Source organism: Peromyscus maniculatus, chromosome 1, assembly GCF_049852395.1.
Source record: "Peromyscus maniculatus bairdii isolate BWxNUB_F1_BW_parent chromosome 1, HU_Pman_BW_mat_3.1, whole genome shotgun sequence".
Lineage (NCBI taxonomy): Eukaryota > Metazoa > Chordata > Mammalia > Rodentia > Cricetidae > Peromyscus > Peromyscus maniculatus.
The window spans coordinates 25,439,314-25,463,523 of record NC_134852.1 but is presented as its reverse complement, the minus strand read 5'-3'; the positions used below and the strand labels follow the sequence as shown (position 1 = coordinate 25,463,523).

General features: G+C 48.1%; 2 protein-coding genes across 2 annotated transcripts; both read left to right on the top strand.

Moving 5' to 3' along the window:
* Positions 1-254: 254 nt before the first annotated feature.
* Positions 255-4,788, top strand: LOC102906349 (cell adhesion molecule CEACAM15-like). The gene is made up of 3 exons (XM_006991487.3): positions 255-334; positions 3,062-3,421; positions 4,215-4,788. Exons 1-3 carry the CDS (start codon positions 289-291, stop codon positions 4,499-4,501), a joined length of 693 nt encoding a protein of 230 aa, XP_006991549.1. The 5' UTR covers positions 255-288; the 3' UTR covers positions 4,502-4,788.
* Positions 4,789-16,436: 11,648 nt separating this feature from the next.
* LOC121825725 (cell adhesion molecule CEACAM15-like) lies at positions 16,437-24,111 on the top strand. Its single transcript, XM_076566837.1, has 3 exons — positions 16,437-16,544; positions 22,296-22,655; positions 23,605-24,111. The coding sequence occupies exons 1-3, from the start codon at positions 16,499-16,501 to the stop codon at positions 23,886-23,888; spliced, it is 690 nt and encodes a 229-aa protein (XP_076422952.1). The 5' UTR covers positions 16,437-16,498; the 3' UTR covers positions 23,889-24,111.
* Positions 24,112-24,210: the final 99 nt, after the last annotated feature.

Here is a 24,210-nt window from a genome sequence, read left to right as displayed (position 1 = left end):
TTGCAAAGAATGTTGGGTCACTGGGTCATTTTCCCTCTCCTGTGTCGAAGACGGTCTTCAAAAAACAAACAAAAATATGGCTCTCTAAGACAGATGAGGCAGGGGAGGAGGAAGCCGGAAAGCACAGGCCACAGCAAGAAGAGGGGCTGACACAGAGCATGGCCTTGGGCAGAGACCCTGCTCACAGCCCATGTGACTCTGGAGATGCCCCTGGGCTAAGGACAGTGGAAATAAGAGGGCTGGACACCAGCAGGGTTGACAGGGACGGCACCCTGGGGAGCAGAGACCATGGAGTCCCCTTCTCTACATCTCTGCAAAGGGCTCCTGCTCACAGGTGAGACCAGCCCCGCAGAGCTGGGGGGGGGGGCGCTCTCAGGAGGGGACCCTGGGAGGAGACTCTCTTCTGCTTCAGCCTGAGGGGAGAGGACACAAGGAGAGACAGAGCCTGCTCAGCTGGAAGCTTCCAGGGACCAGGGAGTGTGAGGAGTGGAGGAAAGGCCAGATCCTTCTTTATTGGAAGTTAGTCACAGGGGTCCTGACGGGGGTGGCCATGGAAATGGGGTGTGCTTCCCACCAGAGATTTACCAGCCAGGGGTACACAAGAGGACTTCAAATGTCCTGGGTCAGGTCCAGTCTCTTGGGCTCCGGAATGGGGGTCAGGGCCTTGATGCTGTGCTGGGGGCGGGGGCGGGGTTTGGAGTTTCCAGGGTCACTTTGTGGAAGGGAAGTGCAGGGGACAGAGCTGTGCTGAGGGAGACCTTGGTGGGTTGGGGCTTTTAAAACAGACTGGGCAATGAGGTGGGGGGATGATGGAGAAGGCCCGGGACCCTACAGAGGGCATGGAAGGAAGCCTCCTCTGTGTGAGGAGAAGGAGCTGGCATTACTGGCAGAGGGGAAATGTTGGGACCATGGAGGAGACAGACCTGGAGAGATTCTCTTTGTGGGAAAAGAGCTGAGATGCCTGAGATGCGATACAGGAACAGACAAAGACCTGTTTTTGAGGCCACGGGTTTTATGCAATGCTAGAGAGGATGGATGTGGTGTGGTGTGGCAGAGAAGCCCCGCACTACTGGAAAAGATGAGGGAGCGTGCTCTGAGGAGGTCGGGAAAGGGAGAGGGGATCGTCACTGTGGAGAAGTTCAGAATCCAGGGTGAGCAGGGATGTGCTCGTGAGGTTCGAGGTCACACATTTCTAGGTGTCTGTCACTCTCAGGAATTGAGACATCTAGGAAGCAGATGATTTTACAAACTGAAACAGGCTGTTTCTCTCTTCACACAGCTTCAGGGGACCCCAGAATCTCCTGGAAGGGCAGCTGTGGGAGACAGGGAGTTAGCTATTTACTGCCCCTTGGGAATTAAAATTTTTCAGAAGTCTAGGAGACCCACGGTCTAGTTTACAGACTCAATCCCAGGTCCTTGCCCGCTGGCATTTGTAAAATGGATGGCACACACACACACACACACACACACACACACACTCACAAATGCACAGGGGACAGTGGTGGAGAGGATGAAAATACAGATTATGGGAGAGGAGCATTCTGGGACACTGACTCATCTGGCTTCTACGAGCTGGACAGGGACGAGGGAATTAGCTGTCAGTGGTTCTCATTTGCCTCCACTCCACGGTCCCTGTCTCTGCCCTTTCTCCTTCGTTCTGTGGCTTCTAATAGCAAAATAGCAAAGGAAACCCTTATGGCTTGTTTTAAGACATAAGATAAAACAAAGAAAGACCTCATGCTCTGTTTAAAATCCCATGTGTAACGAATGCTTTTCCTTAGGAGGCGATACTCATAAGGACTTTGGGCAGCTGCCCTGGCCCATGCTTATTCCTGCATGAAAGTGTCTTTATTACCCAAGCAGGTCCTCAGCCTCCTTTCTTTACTACAGCCAGGAATTCTGATTTGGTCTGAATCAGGAAAGCTCAGACTCCACCATTTTATAAGCTGACTGCTCCCTGTGCATTAGACTTCGTGAAATTTTCTCTCAAATACACAAGTAAACATTAAAAAAAAATCAACTTGAGGCATTAAAAACTACCATTAGCTTGCTGGGTGGTTGTAGCATGTGCCTTTAATTCCAGCACTCAAGAGACAGAGGCGGGCAGATCTCTGAGTTTGAGGCCAGCCTGGTCTACAAGAGTGAGTTCCAGGACAGCCAGGGCTACACAGAGAAACCCTGTCTCAAACAAACAAACAAACAAACAAACAAAACCCTGTCGTTAGCTCTAACTAAGAATGTGGTAAATAAACCCATGGACACCCAGGTCTCTGGACACATTCATTCATTCATTCATTCATTCACTCACAGGCATCTGAGCCTGTCCCCAGCATGAGGCCTCCCCAGAAGAGCAGTCCAAACCCTGTCCTCACAAAGCCCTGGTTCTAGTGGGCTGGTAGCAGCCAGGGCATCGAGAAGGTATGGTTAGGAGTTGACTGCAAACACAGAGGGAACAGAGCAAGAAAATGGGAAGGGATGACCCAGGGTCTCTCGAGGAGGAGGTCAGGGAAGGCATCTCCAACCCCAAATATACTCGAGTGTGAGCAGAGACCTGAGGGCAATGAGCAGGGAGCCATAGACACTAGAGAAGAGAGTTCTGTGCAGAGGGCAGAGGACACAGCTCCAGGGGCACCTGAGAACGGGCTTCCTGTTGCTTTCCTACATCACCTGTGGCACACCCACAGGCACACACACATGCGCACGCGCGCGTGCACACATACATACACACATACACACACACACACACACACACACACACACACACACGACACACGCGCGCACACACACAGGCAGGCACACACACAGACACACACACACACACACACACAGACAGGCAGGCACACACACAGACACACACACACACACACAGACAGGCAGGCACACACACAGACACACACACACACACACACACACACACACGCACACGCACACGCACACGCACATGCACGCACACACACATGCACACACCCAGGCTGAAAGACGCTTCCTTCCCCTGAGGAGGCTGCACTCATCTGCTCAGGACACAGTGGACCCAATAATGATGGGTGTTTCTCTCTTCTAGCCTCACTTTTAACCTGCTGGAACTCACCCACTGCGGCGCTAAGATCTACCAAAGAAATGCGGTTTTCTGCAGCTGAAGGGGGGAAGGTTCTTCTCTCTGTTCCTATCCAGGCAGAGAATCTTCTCTCCTTTCACTGGTACAAAGGGAAAGAAGAAGACCAAGATTTTGCAATTGCCCATTATGAAAAGGACACAGATTCACTTAAATTTGGGAATGCAACCAGCGGCAGGGAAGAGGTATATAAGGATGGGTCCATGATGCTCCAGGATGTCACCCAGGAAGATACAGGGATCTACACCCTAGAAGCCATTGGAACACATGATCATATTGAAATAACACATTTCTACCTCCAGGTGTACAGTAAGTGACTCTCTGTGACCTGTGGGTGCTGGGTGGGGATCATTCCACTTAACACACAGGAGTGTCAGGGCTGCCCTGTGCCCGTCTCCTCTCTGCCTTGGGTCCCCTCATTGGGGTTTGAGCATTGAGTGCAGGACACACATGGGGGAGTTAAACCTCAACAGATCAAAATCCATCGCCCAAATCCGTCCTGCAGAGGGGAGGATGTGCAGCAGGTAACTCAGCCAAGGACATCAGCCTCGGGCAAGACTCTTGGAACTGTCATTGTGAACATGACCCAGAGAAGGACCCTGAGAGACTCTACAAGAGATCTGCTTTACCCTCTCCCGAACCCCTGTCCTCCTCTCCTCTCTCTGGCTACACAGTTCTGTCTCTTCTGTTCCTGCCTCAGTCTTCACTCTTCCTCTCCGCTCTCTCACCAAACATTCCACAACCAATGCCTTGCCTCTAGAAAAATACCTTGAAATGTATAGGTATAGCTTTCATATCTAGCTGAATCTCTATAATATATTCTTGCGGCCCACAAGATGCCAGGTCCTTGTTTAAGATTAACTCACAGACGTGGCAATGATCACTCACCAGGTGTCCTATTACAGGGACACAGAGACCCAGGAAACCGAGTGGCTGAATCAGGGTCACACAGGCCGTGGGTGGCAGATCTCAAGCACAAGATGTCTGGCTGTAGGCTCGGCCCTGAATTCCCCCACCCAAACGGCCTTATTAGGTGCCCGTGGAGCCTGGAGGGGCTCTCCGTCCCTGAATCTCTCATTTGGTCTCTTCTGTTTCTACACAGAGATTGTGACGAAGCCCTACCTCCAAGTCAACACCACTAGAGTCGGGAGACGAAGGAGCGCTACGATTCTCACCTGTGTGTCCCCTGACACCGGAATTGACTTCAACTGGTTCTTCAACTACAAGCCCGTCAATCTAACGGAGAGAACCACCCTGTCACCGGAAGGGCACAAGCTCATCATAAGTCCTGTCTGGTGGGCAGATTCAGGGATCTATCAGTGTGAGGCCTCCAACTTCTTCAGCTCCAGGAAGTCTGGCCCACTGTTCCTTGTGTTGGCTAATGGCTAATGTTGTTCCCTTCCTATACCTGAGCGCTGTCGGCAGCAGTAAGTTCGCTGCCTTCATTTTAAATGCCCTTTTTTGTCCTGTCCCAGTTAAGTTGTTTGTGTGAAAAATGTGCAGTTGGGTTCCGGAGGGTGCTGGGGATCAGTTCCCCTGTGGTTTTTCCTGTTTGGAAAACAGTGTCCGGCTTGCGTCTGGATACAGAGTAGCCATTCCTTGACTCCTGCTGTTGCAGGGGTATATAAGCCCATGTTGGTGCTAATAAAGAGAGCTGCTTCCCTGACGAACTGAAACTGGGTGTCTAGAGTGCTGTTTAACCTCGTGCTCCAGCTGTGCGGGCGCAGCAGAGCGCTAAGGATTTTATGTCCCTAGTGTGCAGAGCATATAAAAGTCACAGGAGAAAGTTACCACGGCAGACACAGGCAGCCATCACCGTGACATAAACCTATCCCCAAATAAAACACAAATCAGGAGGAACATTTGTACAAGGTCAGTCCAGTTACACAGCGACCACGATTTTAAAACGAGCTCAGTACAGGAACAGAATTGCAATGGAGTTAAGTAGGGCTCAGGTTCTGAATCCCATAGGAACCCAGCCCTCAGGATCCAGAGAGAACTGTCAGGTGCCTCACAATCACCAAAAGCCGTGGCTGCTCAGAGTCCCGGTGAAAACGCTGCAGTGCTTGCATAGAGCTAAACACATCTCCCACGCTCAGACCGCTCCTGATGCCCAGTACCTATGCTGTCTAGACTCCAGTCATCCGTGTTAGTTGGGATAACGACAGGGCATCGGACTGGCCATGTTTCACAGTGGCCATATGTTTTTGGACAGTTCTGATCTGTAGATAGTTTGTTGCATAAATGTAAAATTCCTGGACATAAAGGACCCATGTACTGAGTTTCTTGTCCTGAGTCTGGTATTTTTTTCAGTGGGACCTTGCACAAGATCGTTTGTCTTACCAGTTTCTGGGGTGGTGAATTACATTCATTTATTTGTTTGTTAGTTCTTTGAGACAGGGTCTCATTGGGTAGTCCTGGCTCTCCTGGAGCTCACTCTGTAGACCATACTAATCTGAAAATCACGGAGATCTGCCAGTCTTTGCCTCCCAGTTGCTGGGATTAAAGACAGGCTCCACTATGCCCGGCTAAGATTTATTTTTTTTAATGTGTTCAAACTTAGTACTTTATAAATGGTGATTGAAGGCCCTCAGATATTACATGTAAGTTTTACTATTTTAGCTGTTTTGACCATCACAACTGAGTGGCACGAAGCACTTTCACATTGTTGTGTGAACATCACTGTTTTAGAGTTTCTGTTTCAGTGAAGAGACATCATGGCCATGGCAACAAAGGAAAACATGTAATTGGGGCTGGCTTACTTTCAGAAGTTCAGTCCATTATCATCATCGTGGGAAACGTGGCTGCGGGCAGGCAGACGTGGTGCTGGATAAAGAGCTGAGAGTTCCATATCTTGATCCACAGAAAGCAAAATGAGACTGTGTGCCACACTGGGCGTAGCTTAAACACATATGACCTCAAAGCCGGCTTCCACACTGACGTACTTCCTCTGACGAGGCCACATCTCCTAATAGTGTCACTCCGATAGGCTCCACGTGAGTCTGTGGGGGCCATTCCTATTCAAAACATCTCCTTCACCATTGTCCATTTCCAAAGCCCGTTTAAACCTTTCCCATTCACTCCAGCCCTGAACAACGAACATACTACTTCTGTCCCTATGCATGCGACAAAAACAAATCTAATTGTTCATAGTTAAAATCAGCGTGGAGAAATACAACTCATCCTAGTCTGTTCTTCTGTTTGCTTGTTTTTGCAGAGTTTGCTCACTGTCCTGACAAACTTCTTGCAGGATGTTTAGGGTTCTCTACAGAGAAGTTCATGCCATCTGAAGACATATTTTTGGCTTTGGAATTTTAGTATTATATTTATGGCATATGTCTTATGGCATATGGCATGGAGTTAGGGAGTTAGGGTTTCTTTTTTCTGTTTTGGTTTTTTGAGACAGGGTTTCTCTGTGTAACAACCTGGCTGTCCTGGAACTCACTCTGTAGACCAGGCTGACCTTGAACTCACAGAGATCTGCCTGCCTCTGCCTCCTGAATGCTGAGATTAAAGGTATGAGACACTACTGTCCTGCTTAGTTAGGGTTTCTATTGCTGTGAAGAGACACCATGGCCACGGCAACTCTTACAAAGGAAAACATTTAATTGAGGTGGCAGTTTACAGTTTCAGAGATTTAGTCCATTATCCTCACCGTGGGGAGCGGGGCAGCTGGGAGTATAGTATCCTGCAGGCAGACACCATGCTGGAGAAGAAGCTGAGATTCTTACAGCTTGACCCACAGGCAACAGGAAATGGTCTAGACACAGGGTGTGGAATAAGCATGTATGAGACCTCAAAGCCTATCTCCACAGTGATGAACTTCTTCCAACAATGCCACACCTCCTAACAGTGCCACTCCCTATGAGCTAATGGGGGTCAATTATATTCAAACTACCACAACATACATATATGTGTGTAAAATTACATACACACACAAATATATATATATACACATATATCCCTGTGTGTGTGTGTGTGTGTGTGTTATACAGGGATACACACATATATTATACATATCTACTATATAATATATTTTATCAAGCATGGAATTCTTGTTATTGTGAAGCATGCATAGCACTGTCTCAAATTTTACTTCTAATTTTAGTAATTTCAATCTATTACATTATAAAGTTAATCTCAATAAAAGAAAATATTAATCCTTTGTCAAAAGCCAACTTTTAATGGAATTGACTTTTTGATACCGTTAATTTTCATTCTCTCTTTATTCCCTCTTTCACAGGCTGGCGAGCAGGGGACGTTCTTTATTTTCCTTCGACGATGGGCGGGTCTCATGCTATTGCTTTAAGGATCAAGAATCAAGGGCCTCTTTGGCAAACGTCTGCACATGGGCTGTCGGTCGCACAGGTCTTAGCTGCTGTTGTGAGCACCGTTAGCGATAGACTTGAAGTCCGGCAGGCGGGTGGACCTCTGATAAACCACACACACTTTAACTAATGCCCCTCCTGACTCTAAGCCTCAGTGTTTCATCCTAAAATGGAAATGATTGTCTCATGACAGTCACAGGTGATAAATTCCCCGAAGGAACAAATCCAAGTTCATCATGCCGAGCGCCTTTCCCCAGCAGAGCCCAGGGTGAAACCCCTTCACATTCATGCTTTGCCTTCCCCTCTCTGATAGCCTGCCCGGCCTCTCAGCTGGGGCCACGGCTTACATGGAGGTTGGAGTTGTGGCTGTGGTGGCCGTGACAGCGTGGCGGCCATATTTCTTACATACAGAGAAGCCTGGCGGATATGGTTAATTTTCTTCTTATGTTTTCCTGCAGTCTGAGTGCCATGCTTGGGAGCAGGCAGGGACTTCTGTCCTCCTGCCTCTGGGCTGGATCTCCCATTGCCTCCTAAGCCTCTGCTTCTCAGAACCGATGCTGTGGGCTCAACCTCCCCATCTTCACGCATCCCTGTGTGATGGCTGTTCTTGGTGGTCAACTTGACCACCTCTGAATGAACTACAATCCAGAAACAGAGGGCACACCTGTGAGAGGTTATTTTTGCTTGGTTTGAAATGGTGAATCCCTTTCTAGTCTGGACCTTTGAGGTAGGAAGACACACACCTTTGATCTGGATCTAGAGACAGGAAGACACACTTCTAATCTGGGCCACACCTTCTGCTGGAAGTCTATATAAGGACATGGAAGAGGGAAGCTTTTGTTCTTTGCCTGCTTGCCCTCACCTTGCCAGCACATCCATTCTTTCACTGACATTGAACCTACTTCTTTGAGATTCCAGCATAGACTGAAGACCAGCTGAGACATCCACCCTTGTGGACTGAGCAACTTCTGGATTCTTGAACTTTGTGTTCATAGCCAGCCATTGTTGGATTAGCTGGGTTGCGGCCTTTAAGTAAGTCATTCCAATAAATCACACACACACACACACACACACACACACACACACACACACACACAGACACACACACACACACACACAGAGAGAGAGAGAGAGAGAGAGAGAGAGAGAGAGAGAGAACCCTGACTGACACATCCTGTCTCTTGGAGTCCATTTCCATCTAGTTAGAGAACAGATTCAATTATGTCCCTCTGTCCCCACCCCCTTCAGGAAGCCAAGGTCCAGGAAGATAGAGAAGTGAGGGACTCCAAGGGGCAGCAAGAGGATGCAGGGAGTTCTGTACACTGTGTGAATATATGTCGCTATGATTGGTTTAATAAACAAGCTGACTGGCCAATAACTGAACAGGATAAAGTTAGGCAGGAGAGCCGAACTGAGAACAGTGGGATGAGGAAGGGGAGTCACTAGCCAGACGGAGAACCAGTCGGACACACAAAATGGGGAAGAGGTAAAAGGCTATGAGCCTCGGAGTGGGACATAGATTAATAGAAATGGGTTAAGTTGTGAGAGGTAGTGAGTAACAAGCCTGAGCTATTGGCCAATCATTTTTAAGTGAAAGGACCAAACAGATGTCATAACAGATTACTCAGTCTTCTCTCAGAGATCAGGCCTCAATTTTAGTTTCCTGAGACTTGAGCAAGCAGTCTCTGGGAGGGCCATGAACAAAAGACATAGTCCTTGCAGTAGCTCCCTTTCTGCACGTACTCTGACTGCTCAAGGTTCAGCCAGTTGTTTACTGTCTGGGACCCCTCACCAACTTAGAGCTACATGCATGAGTCAAGGACAGAGCCCGGGCCACTGAGTCAGCCCCGCCCCCAGTCAGTACTGCGAGGTCAACCAGCCTCCATGTCAGCTCAAGGACAAAGCCAGGGGCTTGTCCAGGCCTGCTCGAAAATGGATAACTGTAATCCCCAACTAATCCTAGCCAATTAAAAGTTACTAACATGGTTGCCACTTGCATAAGCCAATCCTGAGTCTGTTCCTATGTAGTCTGAGACCCCAAGCCCTCCTTGCTTTAAAATCCCTGCCTCACTGCTCCTCAGGGTCTCTCCTGCTCTGCTGCTCCATCAGATGGATAGAGGGTCCCGAGTTAACTCGTAGTAAAAAGACTCTGTGCTTTTGCATCAGATTCGGGCTTTTGAAGGTCTTTAGGGGATTCTGGGTACAACATAAGTAATCCTTTGGGGTTTTTGCGGGGGTTGTTGTTGTTGTTTGGTTTTTCGAGACAGGGTTTCTCTGTGTAGTTTTTGGTGCCTGTCCTGGCACCAAAACTGTAGACCAGGCTGGCCTCGAACTCACAGAGATCCGCTTGGCTCTGCCTCCTGAGTGCTGGGATTAAAGGCATGCGCCACCACCACCCAGCTCAACACAAGTAATCTTAAATCTCCATGGTGGTTATTTGGGAACATGTAGTGGCATTCCTGCTGAGCTCCTGGCCTGGCTCCAGAGAGCAACACCTAGACCTAATCCTTCATTTGTTTAGCCACACCTTTGTTTCTTTTACCATTTGTTTCTCTTATCGTCCTATGTGAATCTTGTCTGAGAGTCAAGGATCAGAGAGTCCCCAAGGATCAAAGGCCTATGCAAAACTTGGTCCAGGAAAGCTGGGAAACGTGGTACCTGGTAAATCAAGTAATTTGCACCTGGCATTTGGTCTCTGGGAGCTCCTTTTGGGTTGCTTTCAAGGTATGGAGATTAACTATCTACACTGTAAAATGGAGTAAATAAATATGCCCCAGGCAAAGGGTTAGTGCTTCAGTCCTTCGAGGCTGGACTCCCCTGGAGCCATGATAGGCTAAATTCATTCTTAAGATGCCCCTGTGTCTTCATTCCATGGACCCTTGTGAACCCACACACCCGTGTAGCGACCACACAGCTACAGGAGCAGTTAAAACTTCCACCTGGAGGGAGGCATATGCTGCTGACTGTAGCAGCAGAAAGAATCGGGGCGGGGGGATTGTAATGGAGGGAAGGTAGGAGGAGAAGAAGGAGCATTCAAGTCCTCTTGATCAAGAAAATGAGCAGGAAACAAAACAGAACAGAACCACCCATGGAAAACGAAACAGGACAGGTGTGAAGTGGGACAGGTGCAGAAGCATCAAGGAGAGCTAAAGCACTGGGGATCCAGCTCAGAAGTAAAGCATCGACTGTGGGTGTGGTCCCAGCACCAGGGGACAAAGTAGAGCAAACGCTGAGTCCAGAGAAGACAAAGGATGAGCACTAGCAGGCGTCAATCACACTTAGATTAGGGAATGAGGCCCCAGGAGAGGAGGCAGTGCCAAGCATCAGTGACAGCAAGGAGCCCAGGAATGAGCTGCCCATGGCGTCCTCTCCAATCCAAGAGCGAATGAAGGCCCTGTGTGTGCAATAGTGGTCACGGCGTCTGATGGATATTTATGGGAGGTGGCTCAGTTTCCAGCTGCAATAGGTGAGAATCTGTGTCCCGCCATGTGCCCTGCTCTGCCAGGCGGATTCTGGGTTCACTGACCATGCCTTCCCCTCTGAGTTTTCTAGAAAGGATCTCCAGTGATCAGACCTAAAGGTCTCATAAATCTCCACACTCATCCTGACTATAAAAGATTAGCCTGAGATAGCCCCAAAGGAGGCTCACGGCAGCCAGGCTAGGCAGGCCCTAGAGAACCGCACTTCTGGGACTCATCCTTTCTCCCTTTCTTGCCCTTTCTCCTGCCTCTGTCGCAGACTTGGGCACCTCTTTTCTTTTTTTCTTCTAATTTCATGTACATTGGTGTTTTGCCTGCACATATGTAAGTGTGAATTTGTCAGATCCCCTGGAACTGGAGTTACAGACAGTTGTGAGCTGCCATGCTGGGAATTGAACCCGGGTCCTCTGGAAGAGCAGTCAGTGTTCTTAACCACTGAGCCATCTCTCCCGCCCGACTTGGGCACTCTTAGTGGCCAGACTTTGCTTATCTTCTGGATGACCTGAGTGCTGTGACCTCTAAGCTCCTTCTTAACATTGGAGCACATTGGGGGGGGGGGGGAATCTAGGCAAACAACGAACACCTCGTGAACTGGGGAAATGAGACATGGCTCCATCCTGCTCCTTCTCTGACACTAACACAGTGGGTCTGGACCACAGAGTTTCTCTGAAGAGGGGCTAGGAAGCTAGTGGAGGGTGAAGTCTTAGCTGCTATGGAGACCCAAGCATGTGGAGGTGGGCTGGGTGGAGGGGGCTGGGTGTTGGGAGAGGTGGCCCACGATCAGCTCAGGAATTAGCTACCCTCTGTGATCCAGATCCTCTGTGTTAGTGTCAGAGAAGGAGCAAGATGCAGCCCTGTCTGATTTCCCCAGACACGTGTTCGAAATGCATTGATTACTCAGGTGTGACTCTCGGTGACGTGCTGCCATGACATGGAGGTGCATAGGGGCCCAAAGCACCAAGATTATCCACAAGACGTGGGCAGTCTCCACTGGAGGGGGAGGTCTACCCATATCTGTACTAGAGGCAAAAGGAAAGGCTTTAGGATGAGTCCTGGAAACACACATCTTTCTGTCTCTCTCTTTTTTGGGGAGAGTGCATTTTTGAGACAGGGTTTCTCTGTGTAGCCCTGGCTGTCCTAAAACTACTTCTGTAGACCAGCCTGGCCTCGAACTCACAGAGATCAGCCTGCCTCTGCCTCTTGAGCGCTGGGATTGAAGGCATGCGCCACCACCACCTGGTGAAACATGTATCTCTTAAAGCAGCCTGGCCTGGATGGAGAGAGCCTCCCTCCAGGGCCATCTCTGGTGGCTTCTCTGTAGCCATCGCTGGTGCATTCTAACCAGTGTCCAGTGTAAAAGATGGTCCACACAGGGAAATCATCTCTCAACACTTCTAAGCAAGTCATCCTTGACGATCCTCACGCAGGTAGCACAAGGGTTGAAAGGAAATCTAGAGGCCCCAGAAGATCCTCTCCAGCCCATTTGATCGCTGAGGACCAGATCGATCCTCAACTGGCTTTGGCCTTACAAAATGAAAATGATTAACCGTGGCCACCTGTGTGGTGTCAACTACGCAACAGGAAGATGTCACTGAAGGCTAAAAGGATTGGTCTGTTTCCTTTACAGATCGTACTCCCCAGACCTCAGACTCAAATCCACGTGAGATGTTATTTATACAGCCGTTTCCCACCCGTGGCCTTAAGACTTCAGGCCACAGCACACCGTAGCCCCTACCTCCAGCCACGAGAGACGGACCAGCCTACTGTGGTTTGAACCTCAAAATGAAATGACTGCTTTCTTTCCCTCCCTCTCTAGAAGTTCGGGAGGGAATGCACGCTGATCCCAGTCGCTCCAACTGCTATTGAAGTCCCTGCAAGCACATCTCCCTCACACCTCTCTTAGTCAAGGACTTCCTCTCTGCTGACATCTGCCTGTTACACAGACAGAACAATGGATGCACTTTTAGGGCCTTTTAAATGAGCCCAGTGCTGGGTATCCTGACTGCCACACGCAACACCCGCCTTCAGTGGGCAGAAACCCGACCAGTTACCCCTGTTTCTCATGACAGTTAACCTAACTTAGGGGATGGCATGACAGAAGCAGGAGGTAAAACTGGCTAGTAAGTTTAGGTTAAAAAGCTTCCCAAACTGTTGGGTGGTGGTAATGCGCACACCTTTATTCCCAGCACTTGGGAGGCAGAAGCAGGCAGATCTCTGAGTTCAAGGCCAGCCTGGTCTACAGAGCAAGTTTGAGGACAGCCAGGGCTACACAGAGAAACCTTGTCTCGAAAACAAAAACAAAACACAAAAACAATACAACAACAAAGCCCCCCAAAACAGTAGCCAGATGCTTTCCTGGCAGAGAGCATGAAATGACCACAGGCTTCAAATCAACCTCGTCCTTGCCAGAGGTCAGATTCCCACAAGTATTTAGGGGGCTCTGATTATGGATCTGGATCCTAAGGGATTCTAAGGTTGGCTCTTCAGACAAGAGGATGTTAGAATAGAAGTCAAGGAATGTTAAAAGAAAACTCTTTCTGGTCAAGAGAATAGACCCTGTGGCCTGGGTGGAGATCCTGCATTCCATTTGGGCCAGGTCATTCTCCTGGAATCAGTATCAACTGAAGGATGGCAGACTCATCTTAAGTTACGCTAAAAAGATATGAGATGCACAGCTTGACCAGTGCAATTTGTATCTTTTTTTTTTTTGGTTTTTCGAGACAGGGTTTCTCTGTGTAGCTTTGCGCCTTTCCTGGAACTCACTTGGTAGCCCAGGCTGGCCTCAAACTCACAGAGATCCGCCTGGCTCTGCCTCCCAAGTGCTGGGATTAAAGGCGTGCGCCACCACCGCCCGGCTGTATCTATTTTAATATCTGTCAAAATTGACTTTCAATCAATGCAAACCAGAAAAGATAGGCAAGGATAGTATATACTCATGAAAGGAAAAATTCACCAAGAAGATATTACAAATGTAAACATTTATGCATCAAATACAAGAGCACTAAAAGAAACAGGACTACATCTAAATCACTTATCAAGGCATCATTCAACCTTGAGTCTCCGCCATGGCTTCCCTCAGTGATGGAATGTGAAATAGATCCATTACTCCCCCAAGTTCTTTTTGATCAGAGTTTCCCTGAAGAGAGGCCAGGAAGCCATTGATGAGGGTGAAGTCTCAGCTACAATGGAGATCCTGGCATGTTGGAGATGTCAGGACTCCAGGATAAATGCCAAGGACAGCAGGTGTGGAAGGGAGCTAGCCTGAGCCAATGAGACAAGCTACATGGGTTGCAATGGGAGATAGGGGCTCCTCACTGTCTGTGGCACCCAGCAAATCATGAGTGAGTTCAAAATGAAAACCGCTGAGGTATGGGATTTGAGCTACACTGCTAGATTCTAGTTTTGCTTAAATGTGATTGTTTTTATGCTTTGGTTCTTCCTCTTGGAGTAGAATTAATAACTTGGTTTTTTTTTTAATTCTAAAAGAGCCCAAAGTTTAGATACTGGATATTAAAATAAGATATAGATATAAGATATAGAATAAGATAGGGAATTTTTGTTTGTTTGTTTTTTGAGACAGGGTTTCTCTGTGTAGTTTTGGTGCCTATCCTGGATTTGCTCTGTAGACCAGGCTGGCCTCAAACTCACAGAGATCTGCCTGGCTCTGCCTCCTGAGGCTGGGATTAAAGGCGTGCACCACCACTGCCTGGCTAGAATTTTTTTAAGTTATTTTGTGTGTGTGTGTGCATTGGTATTTTGCCTACATGTATATCTGTATGAGGGTGTTGGATCTGCTAGAACTGGAGTTACAGACAGTTGTGAGCTGCCATATGGGTGCTAAGACTTGAACCTGGGTCCTCAGGAAGAACAGCCAGTGCTCTCAACCACGGAGCCATCTCTTCAGCCCTGAGATGCAGAACTTTTAAGTGATGACATTGTTTGTTTGTTTGAAGACTGAGACCTCTAAAGTTGTACTGTATATTAAATCTGTAATAATATTACCATGGCCTGGGGGTAAACTAGAGAGGAAAGGTTATGATTCAGCAATGACATGTTTGTCAAATTGACAAGGGATGAACCCGTGATGATGAATATTCTGTGGTCAACTTGACAGTTCTGGGAAGAGGCTCTATTAGACTGTCCTGTGGCATGTCTGTGGAGCGTTTTCTTGATTAATGGTTGATGTGGAAGAGCCCAGCGCACTGTGGACTTATCTTTTATAGGCAGTTGAGCCTAGACTATTTTAGAAAGGTTGGTGAACATGAGCATGGAAGTAAGCCATTAACCAGAATTCCTCCATGGATTCTGCTTCAGTTCCTGACTCCTGGTTTTGGCTACGATGATGGACTATAAACTATAAACTGAAATAAACCCTTTTCTCTCCCAAGTAGATGTTGGTCATGTGTTTAGCCCAGCAACAGAAATCAAACTTAGACAGGACGTCAAGCAGGTACTTGTGGATCCCTAAGAGTTTGAGACCAGTCTGGACTGCATAGAGAGTCCTAAGACAGCCAGAAGTGCACACACTGTGAAGTCCCATCCACACACTCAAAGAAATTCCCTCCTCAAGCCCAGAAATACAAACAAAAACCCCAACAAAATTCATCCAAACCGCCGGGCGTGGTGGCGCACGCCTTTAATCCCAGCACTCGGGAGGCAGAGCCAGGCGGATCTCTGTGAGTTCGAGGCCAGCCTGGGCTACCAAGTGAGCTCCAGGAAAGGCGCAAAGCTACACAGAGAAACCCTGTCTCGAAAAAAAAAAAAAAAAAAAAAAAAAAAAAAAAAAAAAAATTCATCCAAACCAACAAAAACAAAACAAAATGCTAGGCAGTGGTGGTGAATGCCTTTAATCCCAGCACTCAGGAGGCAGAGGCAGGAGGATCTCTGTGAGTTTGAGACCAGCCTGGTCTACAGGGCAAGTTCCAGGTCAACCAGGGCTACACAGAGAATGCCTGTCTCAAAAAACCAAAAAATATAAATGAAATAAAATAAACAAGCCAAGTGCCCCATTAATACCTCCTAGACATTAGCTGCTTGAGTTAAGTCCTGCTTGATCTACATAGTGAGTTCCAAGCAGCCAGAGATATAAAATGAGACCCTGTATCAAACATACAAACAAAGAGAAACAACAGAACCAAAAACCAAAATGTTAAGACAAAATGTTTGAAGACATCTCCAGTAGCTACATTTGGTAGAGATGATTTCAGCCTTCAACCTCTATGACTTTTTTTTTTTTTTTTGTAATCCTGAAGATGCCTTGATTTCGGGACTAGTTACTCATTTTGGACTTCAGACTTCCAGAAGTATAATCATATCTGTCTGTGGGCTTTAATCTATCAGTTGAGAAGTAAGAAATGTAAACTCATTTAAAAATACTTTAAAGACTGAGAGAAAGAGAGGTGGGGGAAGGGAGGGAGAGCCTGGAAGGGACCAGTAGCAGCAGTAGACTGGGATGAGACACAACATGACCCACAGCCTTGTGACCCTGGGAGGGGCTCCCATGGGGCTCGGGTGTGGAGGAATAAGAAGAGCACAGGTGTGAGGCAGAGCTGGAGCTGAGGCAAGCAGGCACAGAGACCATGGCGCCCCTCTCTCTACTCTTCTGCAAAGGGCTCCTGCTCACAGGTGAGATGGGTCCTGAGAGTGGCGGGTCTCAGAGCGGGAAAGGCCCTGAGGGGAGACGCACTCTCTGCTTGAGTCCCAGAGGGTACGGGGAGGAACAGAGAGAGGCTGGGCTGAAGGAAGCTCCCGGAACCGGAAGTGTTGGGGGCCGGTGGGTGGTGAGGTGGGGGTTGCCAGATTATACTTTCTTCAACGTGAATCACTATTGCCTGCTGTATTTTCTCTGAGTACTGGCCAGTGGGGTCCAGAAAGGGGTCACCATGCTCATGAGGAGTGTTTCTTACCAGAGGTTGGTGGAGGTAGGTCTGCTAGTGGAGGGTGCAGACTCTGTGGATTGTAATCGGTCAAGGGTGTGGTAGGGGTGGATCAGGACCTTGGCTCTGCATATCGGGGTCACTTGGATCTCTAGGCAAGAGAACATTGTAGAAAGAGTGTCAGGAGAAAGGGATGTGTTTGTGGGAGACATTGGAGGGAAAGGGAACCTTTAAAACAATGTGAGACAAGACCTTGGAGGAATAAAGAAAAAAATAAGTCCCTTCCACACATTGACTACCTCTAAATTGGTTGACTTAGTGCAATTAGCTAGCTGTCACTGGCAATTAAAAATATTTTAACAGTAACAAGTAGGCTGCCCACTTTTGTTACAGTGTAAATAACATAAAAAAGAAATTATAGCTGGAGATGGTGGCCCACACCTTTTGATCCCAGCATTCAGCAAGCAGAGGCAGGCGGATCTCTTGAGTTCAAGGCCAGCCTGTCTACAGAGTGATTTCCAGAACATCCAAGGCTACACAAAGAAACCCTGTATCCGGAAGAAAACACAAAAAAGAAATTATGAAATTGGCAATTGACAAAGTAGCAAGAACTATGAAAACTGCATGTGAGGATATACTAAAAATGAATATAAAAATCAATTTTTTTCTTTCTTTCTTTCTTTTTTTTTTTTTTGGAACCTGTCCTGGAACTCGCTCTGTAGACCAGGCTGGCCTTGAACTCACAGAGATCCCCCTGCGTCTGCCTCCTGGGTGCTGGGATTATGGGCATGTGCCACCACTGCCTAGCCAAATTCAATTTTTAAAAGTAGGTGCCGAAGCAGTGTGAAGATAGATTCCTGGGCTACCTTCTTACTCTCCTCTCTTTCTGACAGTGCCTCCTTCTTCTGAATCTCCAAACAGTAAAATTCAGTATAAAAGGGAAACATCACAGCCCGTTTAAAGATAAAGCAAAAGAGATACAGAGTCCACGCTGTGTGGAAATGTCGGTGTTTAAAGAGCCCTTGTCTTCAGGAAGCTTCCTCACACTGACCTACCACAGCCTGCTCTTTTTCTTTTTTGTATTTTTTATTTTTTAATGCTTGAGGTGAAAATGTCTTTATTCCTCAGCCAATCCTAAAATTGCCTTTAGCACTTAACCTGTGAAGCCTGGTTTGGCCTCAGTCCAGCTCCCCAAAGCTTAGGGGACTCCTCGGGTGGCTGCTGCTGACAAGGTGGAGCTATGCCTCTGTCCCCTCAGGACTGACATTCCCGGGGCTCCTCCTGATCCATCTTCATGTGCTGATGTTTATAGCTGAAGGTCACACTGGACAAAGGAAAAACTAACAGGAAAAGATGGCAGATTTGCTTAAATACTCCAAAATGGAATAGATATTTCCTAACATCCACAAAACTGTAAATACAGGATAATCATACGATCAATCTAGACTTGTAAATATGTAAATGTGAGTTGTTCCTTTCATCTGTTAGCATTACTCCATTAGGCCAGTGTTCTTCATGATTTTAATTTGAGATATAATAACCTGTTCTACTGAGTCTGTTAAACATAGTCGCAATAAACTCAGAGTTACCAGCACCCATCAATGTCCCACGAACGACACCAGAGACGTCCTTCCTGCTTGGCTTGAGTAAGATCCATCCCAAACCAGAATTCTCCCCTGTCCCAGCCCTTGTCCCTCTGTAGCTGGTGGTTGCTGGCCTCTCTGTAACCTTCTGTAGCTAGCTGGTGGTTACTGGCCTGTCTGTAACCTATCTGTTGTGTAAGTCTGAATCTGTGTCCCCCCTGGCTGCCTGAATGCTGTCTATCTTATCTATCTTGGGAATCTGTCTGTCCCGAACAATGACCTTTGCTCTCTCAATTATTGACCAGCACAGAAAGCATCCAACATGGAAGGAAAGATGGACACGTTACAGAAATCTTCTGCAGAATATTATAAGGGATCAAGTTATTTCCTCCAACTTATTTCTGAAGTACTTAGAAAAGCAAGTGTCCACTGCAAACATCACTACATCCATGCTGTTTCCAGCATTTATGGTGGATATTTATAGTCTACGAGGTTGCTCAAGCTATTAGATGTTTTCAACAAATGACGACCACTCCATCCTTAGATACACAGGTGCATCACTCCTGGGTCAGGGCAAGGAAGAGCATATAATGTAAGATTACAGCTATGCATTAGCTTAGGCTGGGGAAGCCAAGGCAAGTGAGATTTGGTTGTTACTTTGTTCTCTTAAAGGCAGGTTGAACAAATGGCTGAATGCTGATTGAGAATATCAATCTTAAGCAGTGGCTCTCAACCTTCCTAATGCTGTGACCCTTTAATACAGTTCCTCATGTTGTAGGAACCCCCACCCCCGACGAAAAAATTATCTCAGCTGGGCGATGGTGGCACATGCCTTTAATCCCAGCACTCAGGAGGCAGAGGCAGGCGGATCTCTGTGAGTTCGAGGCCAGCCTGGTCCACAGAGAGAGATCCAGGAAAGGCACAAAGCCAAAGCTACACAGAGAAACCCTATCTCGAAAAACCAAAAAAAAAAAAAAAAAAAAAGAAAGAAAGAAAGAAAGAAAGAAAAAAAGAAAAAATTATCTCATTGCTACTTCATAACTGCAATTTTGCTACTGTTGTGAACCATTATGTAAACAACTGACCTGCAGGATATCTGATATGCAGCCCCCAAGGCGATAACAACCCATAGGTTGAGAACCACTGGTAAGTCTTAAGTGGCCTCAAGGTGTATTACTACCTTGGTTGTGAGGTTCCAACGTAAGTTATAGCCTCATAGAATGCAAGAGATACTTTCATACTGATGTCGCCACATTCCACAGAAAGTTCTGTGAGAGAGGGAAGACAGAAAGAAAGAAAAAGAAAAAGTGAGAACTGGGCAGTGGTGGTGCATGCCTTTAATCCTAGCATTTAGGAGGCAAAGGCAGGCAGATCTCTGTGAGTTCAAGGCCAGCCTCTTCTACGGAGAAAGTTCCAGGACAGTCAGGGCTGTTACACAGACTAACCCTAACTGGAAAAAAAAAAAAAAGCAAAAACAAACAAAAAAGAAGGAAGGAAGGAGAGAGGGAAGGAAGGAAAGAAAGAAGGAAGGAAGGACAAAAAAGAAAGGAAAAGGTAAAAGATAAAGAAATAAGATTGAGATCCTGAGAACTAACAGTTTTGATAGACCCAGGCTGTGTTCCTTAATGGCTTTACCAGCTCTTGCCCTCTCCTGAAGACTGCTGCCCTGTCTGCTGTCCAGCCTCATCTACATCAGTTGCTAGGAACCACGTAACTGACAGGGACATTGTATTATAATATGGACTCCCTGTGCACCAGTGTGAAGCTTGAGCAGGGGGGTACTGTGGAGGGGAGTTCCTGGAAGGAAGCTGTGCCTACAAAGCCTGACGTACTGACTGGAACTACTAAATCTAAATCTGTGTTTCTGGCCTTACGGTCACTCGATCTCTCTCTTCTCCCCTGTGACATGAGAGCTGTGTTTTCCTGTCGTTAGTGTGAAGGTCTGACGTGTGATGGTGGATACAGGTAAAAGATCTTTCCTTGAGGACACAAGATTTACAGGCTGTCACGGGGCGTGGCAGAGTACAGCATGGAAAAGATCACATCTGTCAGCATTACAGCTCAGATGGAAAGGTAGCCTGGCAGCCGGGAGCCAAGGAATACCACAAAGTCACACTGCACAACGAACCTCACACAAGAGATTCATTAGGAGGGAAAAAAACCAAGAGAGTGGCTGCCTCTGCTCCGGTGAGAAAAAGCAGCAAACTGAACAGGATACAGGGCTTATATAGAGTTTCTTGGGAAGGGGGTAGAACTTCTCACTGTGGAGCTTTCCAGGGTGGAGATTGGTGGGATTTCATGTCTAAAGACTGGGCTTTTTATCCTGTAGGATGGGGTCAGGGTCCAGCTGTTAGGGCAATTAGAGTGTTCTGTGGGAGGAACCTGTTAGAGGTCCTTGGGAGAGGGGCCTGGCCACTCGTGTGCCTCCAGGGGCTTACAACTCTATCTGGGGAGATAGGGGAGTGTGTTAAGTTGTCTCAAGACACTTTGGAGAAGGAAACTAGAGGACTTGGGGAGGTGTGGGGGAAGGGCAGCTAAGACGCCTTCTCCAGAAGAGGGCCATGGAGGCTTGGACACAAACTCTTCAGGCTTCTGCAAGCTGGATGGCATTTTGTGTTGCTCAGTTGACTGCAGGTTGCTGGTGAGTGGCTGGTAGCAGTACCGTCACATCAGGACAGTGTCAGCCAGGCCTCTGGTAGCCTGTTGGGCTGCATTTGATGAACTGGCTCAGCCATCTGAATTCAGCAGAGCCCTGTGGATATAAAGATCCAGATGGCTATCAGAGAGGTGATCACGTTAGAAGCTAAGGAGTCCGTGGTCTCCTTGGCTCTCACGCCTCCTGTCTGAATATTCCTTATCTGCCCCAGGAGGACTGGTTCACACAAAGCAGCATTCTCCCTGGAGAAAAAGGCAAAGCTGGCTCCATTTTCTGCTGCCGGGAGACCTCAGCCTCCCCCACTTCATAGGGTGACCACGGCCAAATAATGGACCTGGTCTGGAATTGCAATTAGGCTTTGTGAAATTGCTCTCCCTCTCTCACCTCCCTCGCCCCCCCCCCCTTGAGCAAATATATAAATAAATGGGAAAAATATAAACCAACCCATGGCATTAAACACTCATCAGCTCCCAAAACGAGGAGTTTGTAAAAAACAAACCACTTGGGTACCCAGGCCCTGGTCACATTCATTCCTTCATCCTCTCATCCACAGGTGTTCAAGCCCTTCCCAGGCACCTGGCCTCCCACAGAGAGCAGACTCCATGGGCCTTTGTTCTGAGGCTTCACTTATTTTTATTTTTGGCATGTGCTCTTTTGCCTGAATGTCTGTCTGTGCCACTCCCTGGGTGTCGTGCTAGAGGAGGTTACACGACAACGACGACATTGGATCCCCTGGGACTGGAGTTACAGACAGCTGTGAGAAGCCATGTGGGTGCTGGGGACTGAACCCAGGTCCTCAGTAAGAGCAACTCTTCACCACTGAGTCCCTAGTCCCGGCAGGGCCAGCACGCTAATGGAGGGGAGACAGAGAATCAAAGGCTTCCAGAAGGTTCAGTCAGGGGTTGGCTGCAAACGCAAAGGGACCAGAGCAAGAAAATAAGGAATGTGTGACCTGGGGTCTCCAGAGAAGGAGGTCAGGGTAGGCACCTCCCATCCCCCAAAATACTCCCAAGAGTGAACAGAGATGTGAGGACAATGAGGGGGGAGCCATGCAACTGAGGAAAGAGTTGCATGCAGAGGACGCAGCTTCAGAGGCACTGTGGGAATGGGGTTTATGTGGCTTTCTTGCCTTGCATGTGTGCTCATCACTCAGCCTTGGTATGTGGACGTACCCCAACCCACATACCAAGGCTGAGTGATGGGCACACATGCACAGGACACACGGACCCAAGATTGATGGGTGTTCTCGCTTTTCTTCTAGCCTCCCTTTTAGCCTGCTGGACCTCAAACGCCGTGGCCCACCCATCTATTGAGGCTGTACCGCCCTCTCTTCCTGAAGGGGGAAATGTTCTTCTACGTGTTGATAACCAGGCAGAGAAGCTTCAGGCCTTTTTCTGGTATAAAGGCAAACGCGCCTTTGAAGAATTTAAAATTGCACATTATGAAACAGCCTCTCAATCACTTAAATGGGGGCGTAAATACAGTGGTAGGGAGAGGGTGTACACCAACGGATCCCTGCTGCTCCAGAATGTCACCCAGGAAGACACGGGGATCTACACCCTAGAAACCTTTGGAACATATTACCAATGTGAAATAACACATGTCTACCTCCAGGTGTACAGTAAGTGACTCTCTGTGACCTGTGGGTGCTGGGTGGAGATCATTCCACTTAACACACAGCAATGTCAGGGCTGCCCTGTGCCCGCCTTCTCTCTGCCTTGGGTCCCCTCATTGGGGTTTGAGCATTGAGTGCAGGACACACATGGGAGAGTTAAACCATCACCCAAATCTGTCCTGCAGAGGGGAGGATGTGCAACAGGTAACTCAGCTAAGGACATTAGCCTCGGGCAAGACTCTTGGAACTGTCATTATGAACATGACCCAGAGAAGGACCCTGAGAAGCCCAGGCAGGGCATGGCTGAGGAAAACATGGGATCCTCACACAGACGAGAGCACCAGGAAGCCCCGACTCCAGACAGACCTCTGTCTCAGAATCCACCCCAGGTGACCCTGGAGACCTTCTCTCCAGGGCTGGGATTGGACTTCCTATTAGGGCTGACAGGGCCCAAGCCTTTACTGGCTTGTGTAAGCAGCCCGCCCACTACCATAACAGCCACATGTAAGCTGGGTCCCCTGAGAACAGCATACAGAGCAGAGCGAGATGGGTGCCCAGGCCATCAGCCAGCTGTTCTCAAAGCTGTGCAGGTGCCCATGGCAACAGCTCATCCTCAGGGGTCCATCCCAGAGAAATCCCAGGCAAATGGTAATAGATGACCCTGATTTGGGTAGCTCCCCCATCCCAAGGTCAGGTCCTTGTTTAAGATTAACTCACAGACAAGGCAATGATCACTCGCCATGTGTCCTATTATAGGGAAACAGAGATCCAGTGGCTGAATCAGGGTCACACAGGCCATGGGTGGCAGGTCTCAAACACAAGATGTCTGGCTGTAGCCTCGGCCCTGAATTCCCTATTGAAAAAACCTTATGAGGTGCGCATGGAGCCCGGAGGGGCTGGCTGAGATCTCTGTCGCTGAATCTCTCATTTGGTCTCTTCTGTTTCTTCTACACAGAGATTGTGACACAGCCCACCATCCAAGTCAAGACCACTAGAGTGGGGAGACAGAACGCTGCAATTCTCACTTGCATGTCACCCTACTCGGGAGTTGACGTCAGCTGGATCTTCAATAACAAGACCCTGGATTTCAGCAGGAGGATGACGCTGTCCCCTGAAAAGCACAGGCTCACCATAGCTCCCCTCAGGCTGGAGGATGCAGGGGAGTATCTGTGTGAGATCTCCAACTCCTTCAGCTCCAAGAAAAGTCACCCCGTCTACTTGTTCTTGATCAGTGTATGATATCCTCTCTCTTTCCTCACTACAGTTGGGAAGTTCCTTTCACACTTGTGTGCAAAGTGGGTACTTCTAGGGAAAGTGGGTGATTCTAGGGAAAGTGGGTAATTCTAGGGAAAGTGGGTGATTCTAGCGAGAAGATGGTTGATGCAGACATAGAGATAGCCAACATGGTGACATACACCTGTAATCCCCAAATAAAACACAAGTCGAGAGGAATGTCATTCCAGTCCAGTCACACAGTGAGTTTGATTTAAAAACGACATCAGTGGCCCAGTGGTGGTGGCACACGCCTTTAATCCCAGCCTTGGGAGGCAGAGGCGGGCGA

What these genes read in the sequence shown, in the direction of transcription:
- LOC121825725 (XM_076566837.1), top strand. Translation starts at nt 16,499, where the DNA reads ATGGCGCCCCTCTCTCTACTCTTCTGCAAAGGGCTCCTGCTCACAG. An exon ending in CAAAGGGCTCCTGCTCACAG is followed by an intron (nt 16,545 to 22,295) that starts GTGAGATGGGTC and finishes CTTTTCTTCTAG; the next exon opens with CCTCCCTTTTAGCCTGCTGG. An exon ending in TGTCTACCTCCAGGTGTACA is followed by an intron (nt 22,656 to 23,604) that starts GTAAGTGACTCT and finishes TCTTCTACACAG; the next exon opens with AGATTGTGACACAGCCCACC.
- LOC102906349 (XM_006991487.3), top strand. Translation starts at nt 289, where the DNA reads ATGGAGTCCCCTTCTCTACATCTCTGCAAAGGGCTCCTGCTCACAG. An exon ending in CAAAGGGCTCCTGCTCACAG is followed by an intron (nt 335 to 3,061) that starts GTGAGACCAGCC and finishes TCTCTCTTCTAG; the next exon opens with CCTCACTTTTAACCTGCTGG. An exon ending in TTTCTACCTCCAGGTGTACA is followed by an intron (nt 3,422 to 4,214) that starts GTAAGTGACTCT and finishes GTTTCTACACAG; the next exon opens with AGATTGTGACGAAGCCCTAC.